The sequence below is a fragment of the Lithobates pipiens genome, unplaced genomic scaffold (assembly GCF_037356315.1).
Source record: "Lithobates pipiens isolate NorthernLeopardFrog02 unplaced genomic scaffold, aLitPip1_a1.2 Scaffold_8, whole genome shotgun sequence".
Lineage (NCBI taxonomy): Eukaryota > Metazoa > Chordata > Amphibia > Anura > Ranidae > Lithobates > Lithobates pipiens.
The window spans coordinates 457,158,570-457,167,601 of record NW_027507903.1 but is presented as its reverse complement, the minus strand read 5'-3'; the positions used below and the strand labels follow the sequence as shown (position 1 = coordinate 457,167,601).

General features: G+C 39.3%; 1 protein-coding gene across 2 annotated transcripts in view; it reads right to left on the bottom strand.

The window, feature by feature from the left end:
• Positions 1 to 607: 607 nt before the first annotated feature.
• RFX4 (regulatory factor X4) overlaps positions 608 to 9,032 on the bottom strand; it is a 143,912-nt gene continuing 135,487 nt past the window's right edge. For both annotated transcript variants that reach the window (XM_077468462.1, XM_077468463.1), the window contains exon 18: positions 608 to 7,429. In XM_077468462.1, coding sequence (XP_077324588.1) covers positions 7,160 to 7,429 — 270 coding nt within the window. In that variant the 3' untranslated portion in view covers positions 608 to 7,159. The remainder of the gene's footprint in view (positions 7,430 to 9,032) is intronic.

The following is a 9,032-nucleotide window of genomic DNA, read 5'->3' as shown; positions in this document are numbered from 1 at the left end:
AAAAATAAAATATTCAATGGGCTCAACATGCCTCTTATCAATTTCCTTAGGGTATCTACTTTCCAAAATGGGGTCATTTGGGGGGGTTTTGTACTGCCCTGCCATTTTAGCACCTCAAGAAATGAGATAGGCAGTCAAAAACTAAAAGCTGCGTAAATTCCAGAAAACGTACCTTAGTTTGTAGATGTGACAACTTTTGCGCAAACCAATAAATATAGTTATTGACTTTTTTTTTACCAAAGACATGTGACTGAATACATTTTGGCCTAAATGTATGACTAAAATTGAGTTTATTGGATTTTTCTAATAACAAAAAGTAGAACATATCATTTTTTTTTTAAATTTGCGGTCTTTTTACGTTTATATCGCAAAAAATAAAAATCGCAGAGTCAGTCAAATACCTTTAAAGAAAGCTCTATTTGTGGGAAAAAAAGGACGCAAATTTTGTTTGGGTACAACATTGCATGACCGCGCAATTACCAGTTAAAGCAGCGCAGTGCCAAATTGTAAAAAGACCTCTGGTCATTGACCAGCAAAAATGGTCCGGTCTGAAAGTGGTTAATGATAGCAATATCTGAATTTTCAAGAATAATGACCACCATAAATAGATATTTCCAATAAACTGTTTATTGACGTGAATACTCGCTTCACAACAGTACAAATAATATGTTGGGGTTTTTTTTTTTTTTCCTTTTGTTTTTTTCACTTGCAACGCGCACAGTTACCACACTGGCTGCTGGGAAATATATTATCTACACATAATAGATTGCTCAGATGTTATATAAACCATTTATTAATGTCTTACCCATAGGGTAATAAGTCTGCTTTATTTCCTCAGTGTGTTTCTTTAAAATATGGAATACATTCATGTTAATTTGTTCTAATAAAAAAAAAATAATTCACAATACTACAGATTAGACACAGAAATGTCTAAGACAAAGTACATTACAAAGTTTATACAACTGTGTTAAATTGCAGTTTCTGCAAGGCACAACTTTGTTTGCCAACAAGTATATCATTGTGAACGTTAGTGATATACAGATCCGTCATGTGTGCAAATTACAATATATACATTCTTTATTCCTGCTGAATTTGGAAAATTAACACGAGCAACAACTTGAATTTTAAATGGGCATGAAGGAAACGTTAAGTCTGCTTTTTTAATTATGTCTACACAATACAATTGCCAATATATTCATTTATTCCCAAGAAGAATTGATCATTTTTGTCATGTGAACTCCTATCTGGCTCTGTTTATTAACCACAAAACTTACCACAAATTATTTAGATTCATTTTGCAAGATTAGGTAACAAGGAATCAACCAGTGATGTACTTGCATCTATCCTCATGTTTCCAAGGTTTGTGACGGGTACACTTTAAATTGTATCTAAAGGCAAAACTTGTTTTGAAAGGAGGGATAGGCCCTTGGTTAGTTGTATATTGTGAACTATGTTCGTGCTGGAGAGATTTAAAGTGGATGTAAGACCCCTTTCACACTGGGGCTGCGTTCACGGTAAAGCTGTTTAAGCAGCACTTTTCAGCCGCTAGCGGGGCACTTTTAATCCCAAAGAAGGGGTTAAAAATGTCTGTGTTGCGCCAATGGGCAGGGCGTTTTGGGGGTGCTAAATACACTGCTCCCAACCCGCCCCAAAGATGCTGCTGCCCCAGTATGAAAAGTCAGTTGAATGAATGGGAGGTGGTTTTCTAGCGCTATAGTGCCTGAAAAGCACCCTAATGTGAAAGGGGTCTTAACCCTCACATATACCCAGTGAAGCGAATAGCCTCAGATACATAGAGATTAAACAAATCCTCCTATATAAATTTTACATGTATATTTGCTGTCTTCAGTCTTATATACTGTTTAGAAAGTGCATATCGTGTTAGAATTTTCATTCAGCAGTAGTGTCAGATTACACTGGGATACAGCTGATTGGAGGAAAGGCACACACCCCCCTCCAGATAGGCAGAGACTTTCAGAGCTGTCCTGTGAGTAGAGCAGCTTTCTGCTAATCAATTTATAGCACCCGCCCTGTTCAGCCTGTTTTTATCACATGTCGGAGAACTTGTCAGACGTTATCATGCTGATAACAGAAGAACGGAGCAGCAGAAAGCCACGCGACTTAGTGCTTTTAAGAGAGATAAGAAAACACTACAGATATATGTGCCCAGCTCAAATTTCATGAATCGGGTTTACATCCACTTTAACTCTAAACTTGTCCCGGTGACTATTCTCACGGGACAGAAAATAAGGGGAAGGCCAAAATTTTAGAGCTGTCACCAGAGCAAGAGGTGCGAGTAAATTATCCAATGGGGACTAATGCTCAGGTGAAAACTGTCAACTGACAGGAATCCCTCCCCCTTTGGTTCGATTCCCTATTATTTCCCATTGCCTCTATAAAGGAGGAAGTAAAGGTAGCTTCTGACCAGGAAAAAGAGCCATAAATATCCAGACGGGGTCACGGGGGTTTTAAACCATTCCTATAGAAAAGAAAATGTCTATGCAGACATTTTAATGATTATATATAATCACTAAAGCAAACCTGTCACAAACTTTTGAAACTCAAAACGGACCATAAAATAACATATACAACAATAACATTTGTAAACGCCACAAGTTAAAGGCTAAATCCACCTTTTGAAAAAAAAATTGTAAATGCATTGCACCCTCCATCAGTGTGCTGCAGGTGCAATGTAGACACTCTATGAATGTTTACACCCAGCCTCAGGTCTGTAACAACTGAGCCAAAAGACATGGCTGGGAAGGTGAAACCATTGCACAGCCGCACTAAATAAAAGAAATAATAACAGGATTCCCCCTGGAAGATGCACCCAGTGATTCAGGTAGGGGGAAGGGGAAGGGGAAGTGAGGTTTTGTGGATAGGGTATGTGGCTATTTTTCATGTTCACCACAAATATGGGTGTAATATAACATGGGGGTGGATTTACTAAAGGCAAATAGACTGTGCATTAAGCTTACCATACACTAGTCAAAAATGCTCTAAGGTAATGACAGTATCACTGAACAGAGCATCTCAGAAGGTAGAAAAGTGTAAGGTCAAGCTTGACTTTTACAGGAAAATTCAAGATGTAGTTTTATTTCCAATGTTTATGACATTTTTACTTTAAGGCTAGGTTCCAACCACAGCATAGAGCGGCTCACAGAAGGGGTCCGATGCATCCCCATTCACCATTTCAGGTCCAATTTTGGCTGAATTCAGACCTGAAATGGACCAGAAGACGCACAGGACCCCTGTGCAATTTGCACCGGAGCCGCTCCAGAGATGTGTGAACCAGGTCCATAGAGAGCCAGTCACAATCACCTGACGTGAATTGGAATGCAGGGAAACCTGCATCCAATTTGCAATAGTGTGAACCCAGCCTAAAGGACAGAATAAATAATGTTTGAATGCTTGTTGCCCATCTGCCTCAGTCCTCAATGCATTTTCAGTTACTGACCTGGAGGAAGCATGCAGATAAGAATGCCAAAGTGAAGTCAAAATCTTTCATCTGCATACATTATCCATGTCAGTGTGTACAGGTTTCCTGTAATGAATGTTTCTTAGGCTATAAGATTTTTTGTTCCTATAATACTATAATATGAGGAGAACTACCTCATTATATATGATCAGTTTAAGCATGAGCATCGACAGCCTAAAGGAACTGAGGCCTCACATTCCATATTTGCTTGGGCCGTACACCCAAGGGGCTTATGCTTTTCCAAATCAAAAAGTGGCAACTGAACTGTTTGGGTATAGCGGGCTACATGTCAACTCTTTTTTTTATTTTTTTATACTGGACTATATTACAAAACAGCCATATGATTTTGTTGTTTTGCCAAAATTTGAGTTCAACCTGAAACCCTACCTGACATGATATTTCTGTCCACAACCGCAAGTTGTTTAGAAAGTTCTGCAGTTTGTTCTAACTGTGGGGTTGATTTACTAAAACTGGAGAGTGCCAAATCTGGTGCAGCTCTGCATGGTAGTCAATTAACTTCTAACTTTGGCTTGTTCAGTTAAGCCTTGACAATAAAACCTGAAAGCTGACTGGTTTCTATGCAGATCTGCACCAGATTTTGCACACTCCAGTTTTAGTAAATCCACGCATGTGGATTTTTGGAAATCCTTTTTGGAAAAAGGCATCGCTAAATTAATTTACTGGCATATTGAAAGAAAAAAGGTTTAAAAGAAAGTGAACATTACATAGGGCTCCCAATATACCAACAAGCCTGCATTTCTCAAGATTTGCCATTAATGCATAAATAGATATATAGCGCTTTATTTAAGACACATTAAAAGCTGTGTTGCCTGACCACCAAACAAGTTTGGAATCTAAAATTCCAGGTTGGAAGTTTGACTCTGTAATTTCAAATCTCATTTGGTAGCAAAGTCAGTTCTCATTTAAGAACCCTATGAATGAAGACTATACAGCATAAAGTCTAGACTAAAGTGTCGCTGTATTTAGAAAAAGATTGACATTAACTCCATAAACTGACATGGCAGAATGATAATAAACTGGATTTTTGCAAGCTTCCACCAAATTGTAGCCTTTTTTTTTTTTAATTGTGGTGTTACACCAATGTTGAAACAGCAGGTCTTGATTATATTCAGATTGCCTTATTTGCTATATTATGCTGAATCAAATATAGGATTTTATTATTGAACTTTCAGGGCTAGAAATATCTAATAGACAATATTGTTATGGATGTCCGAACTGGATAATTGTAAAAAAAATAAACAAATATATAATTAAAATGCTGTAGCCCCTCTGCTATCTTAATAAAGGGGCTTGAGCATTTGTAGCATTTATTTATCTATCTTTTAGTCAATGACATTTTGTTTGTGTTTTCAGCTGGCAATACAAATTTTTTTTTTCAGATATAACTGTCAAGACAATGGAACAGATATAGGAGCTGGCACTCCTACTGACACTGCTACACTTGCTCAATGTGTCTAGAGGTGCAGTTTTTTTGCACCCACCACTAAATCACAAAGAAACAGCACAAGTAGGGCTTTAATGAAGTATAAAGTTTACAGTCAGTACCTTTATAATCTTATGCCCAACATTTTAAGTGTTCAAGGAGGATACATTCACTCTGACAGTCTTTGGCTGCCATAGAGAAGCAGTAGTACAGGATCTGCCAAGATGGAAAATACATGTAACAATAAGTTTGTCAAGCCATATTGCACATATGGAGATTACCTCAAATTGGCCACCTTAAAAACATAGCAGAAGATCTTTTTGTCATCACTCAAACATTATTGTTACATAAACATACTGTACATACTTGTACCTTCCAAACATGCATGGATATCTGTTAGGCACCAGGGAACAATAGGTTTTCAAAAAATTTGCAGTAACCTTTTCTTATAATACCGGTAGCTTCGGGGAGTCTGCCTTGGCCTACTATGCATCAAAGACCAACCAGAATTAGGTCCTGTATTGATCGACTTAGGCATCAATTTGAAACGCTTCAGAGATAATTCAGAATTCATTGACAAGGGCATTAGACTTGCAGTTGACCTCCTTCTGACCAGCATTTGACCTTTTTTAAATGGGTTTTGCATTCCTATAGACTTTTGTGGGTATGCAAAATCCATATGAAGTGAACAAAAGCCCATCAACACTGGCCCTTACACGTATCGTTCTATGGACATCTTCAATACTGGTTGATATTTTTGCTTTTGGAACTTCTCAAAATGCACCTGTTCAATTACTTTGTTATGCTACACTTATTGGGGAGATTAACATAATCTAAAAGCAGTGTAATTGGTGTTAGATCTTTTAATACCTGGGCCAACATTTCAACTCTTGAAGTTTTATTATTAGCCTGACCTAATCTGTTTTGAAAAAATTTAACTCAACAGTGGTTTAAAAGAAGGGGTAATGTAATAATGCTTCAAAGTCTGGCTACTCCTGCTAACTGCTCTTTAGGTTGGGAATACAGATTCCTTAGGCCATAGTCTAGCTGGGAAAATATCTTGAGGCATTGGCTATTTCAATAGAAACTGGACGATATTTGGCCTGTATGTACTGCAGCCAGTCCGGCAGGAGCCACCCATTCGGCCGGCTTCTGTTGAAGGGGCATGACGGAAAAAGGTCTACTGGAGTGTTCTAGCAGGGGGGCCTTCCCCTGTCAGAACACAAAAGAACAGCAGGGGGGATCGGTGTACTAACATTGCATAGTTCATACAGCGGCTCCAACCTGAGCTGTCAGTTTTTTTTGCGTTCAGCCCGCTGCGTTGAACAAAAAAAAAATAGTAGTGTGTATGAAGTGTAAGACTGGAACAGCCAGAATCTGGAGCAGCTGTGTATGGCAACCAATTGGCTTCTGTCTTTCATTTTCGAAGCTTTACTGAACAAGCTGAAGATAAAAGCTGATTGGTTGCCATGCAAAGCTTCTCCAGATTCTGTCTGCTCCTTTTTTAGTAACACTGAGCTTTGTTCATATCCACTGGCAGGCATCATCCAGTGTACCTTTTAGGCTGCATTCACACTTTTGCGTTGTGGGAACAAGCTTTTTTCTTTTTTTTTTTTGTGGAGCATTCTGAACACAATTTAGCATATGTTGTGGTGCACTATAACACAAGTGCAGCGGACTACCTAGATGCATTAAGGTGCCATTTGTTCATGAACATGAAGAGGACCTAATAAAAAGGAAGTAAAGGTGTTGACCATAAAAATCATTACGATTTTCCAATCCAGGTTTAAACATGAAAATAAGTATCTTATGACCTCTTAGAGGGGCCCCATGCTCAGTGTCTGAAAAGGGAATAATTACCGTTACTCATCACAACCAATCAGATTCTCCCTTTCATTCCCTCATGTTGCTTTAGAACTATAAAATGGAGATGCTGATGGGTTGCTTTTAAAAGCAAGTAAAATTCTTCTTTCCACTGCTTCCAACTATATTGTTAACAGCCAAAATGGGACATAATTATTATCTGGAACTGGGATCACATAAACAGAAATAATTAACATTTGAAAGGCACCGTTTGGCCCCACATCGTGCTCTACAGTAGTGATAAATTCTCATTTACTACAAAGACTTTTATTCACTGTACATGTCTGTTTTTTTAAACTATGCCCTTTTTATAACCAGGTTCTTATAATTTTAGAAATAGTCTTAAAAGTTCTGAAAAGTCTTCAGCACATGCTTCACTTGGCCCAGCCTGTGCTTGCCTCCCCATTTATATATGCAAAGCCGGGAAAATGCTGCATGTGATCATAGTCTGAGTTCCTTCGTGTAGTCAAGGACGTGTACATGTCAGTAGAGCTCCCATATCTGCCAGAGTGCATGGAAGGGGAGGTATAGCAGCTGTTGCCTGATGCCACATCTGGCCAGCGTGGTGCCACTTGACTTGGATGAAGTCGCGGAGTGCTGCTCATCAGACAGGGCTCCATACGTGTCTGGCTGTTAAATGGGTACTGCAAGGGAAAAAAAGTGTTAATACAGAGATGCTAATAGTACATTTAGGCCATAACTAACTATTTCCTTTACTAAAACACTGTAAGGGGAATTTATGAAAACTGTAGAAGTTGTGCATGGCAAGCAATCAGCTTCCCACTTTCATTTTCAGTTTAAAGTGGAGCTAAACCTTGCGATAAACCATCTCCTTTGACAGTCTGATGTCCGGGTGCCAGGCTGTGGCCGTCTTTATTAGCTCACAGGCACCATCCCATGTAAACTGAGTTGTGCTTGTGAAACTCAATGTACAGTTCAAAGACGACTTAGATCAGACAGGTAGGTTTATTTTTTTTACAGAAGTGACATTGCATGTTTCTTCTGCAATAAAGAGCCTGCCTGCTCACAGTTTTGAAAGTGAGACATGAGTTCCTCTTTAAAGCAGAGTTTTTTTTAAAAAGTCAGCAGCTATAAATACTGCAGCTGCTGACTTAAAATATTAAAATACGGACACGTACCTGTCCAGGGTGTCCGCAATGTCCTCACCCGAAGTCGATCTGTCCCTCGGCTCTCGGGTGGAGGTGCCGCCATCTTCGGTAAGGAAATAAGAAAGTGAAGCCTTGCAGCTTCACAGCCTGGTTCCCTACTGCGCATGCGCGAGTCGTGCTGCGCGTCCTCACTCATCCCTGCTGTCTTCTAGGACCTGTGTGTCTCCCAGAAGATAGCGGGGGGCGGAGGAGGGGCCAGACATGGCGTAGATCACCATGGAGCCTGTGGTGATCTATGCCCGGAAGTGGGAGAAAATACCTGGATTATACAGGTATATGCTCCCCCCTGAAAGGTGCCTAATGTGACACCGGAAGGGGGGAGGAATCCGATCAGCGGAAGTTACATTTTTGGGTGGAACTCCGCTTTAACCATTTCAGCCCCGGAAGAATTTACCCCCTTCCTGACCAGAGCACTTTTTGCGATTCGGCCACTGCTTTGCTTTAACTGACAATTGTGTGGTCCTGCGATGTGGCTCCCAAACAAAATTTTTTTCCTCACAAATAGAGCTTTCTTTTGGTGGTATTTGATCACCCGTGCGGTATCTATTTTTTTCGCTATAAACAAAAAAAGAGCGACAATTTTGAAAAAAAAAACACATTTTTTTTACTTTTTACTATAGTAAATATCCCCCAAAAATATATAAAAAAAAAATTTTTTCCTCAGTTTAGGCCTATACGTATTCTTCTACATATTTTTGGTAAAATAAATCACAATAGGCGATTATTGATTGGTTTGTGCAAAATTTATAGCGTTTACAAAATAGGGGATAGTTTTATGGCATTTTTATTAATAATTTTTTTTTTTAATGGCAGCGATCAGCGACTTTTATCGTGACTGCGACATTATGGTGGACACATCGTACATTTTTGACACATTTTTGGGACCATTGTCATTTATACAACAATCAGTGCTATACAAATGCACTGATTCCTGTGTAAATGACACTGGCAGTGAAGGGGTTAACCACTAGGTGGCAGTGTAGGGGTTAAGTGTGTCCTAGGGGCGTGTTTCTAACTGTGGGGGGGCGTGGCTGTGTGTGTGACACGTCACTGACCTCTGATCACAGGGAGCAGAGAT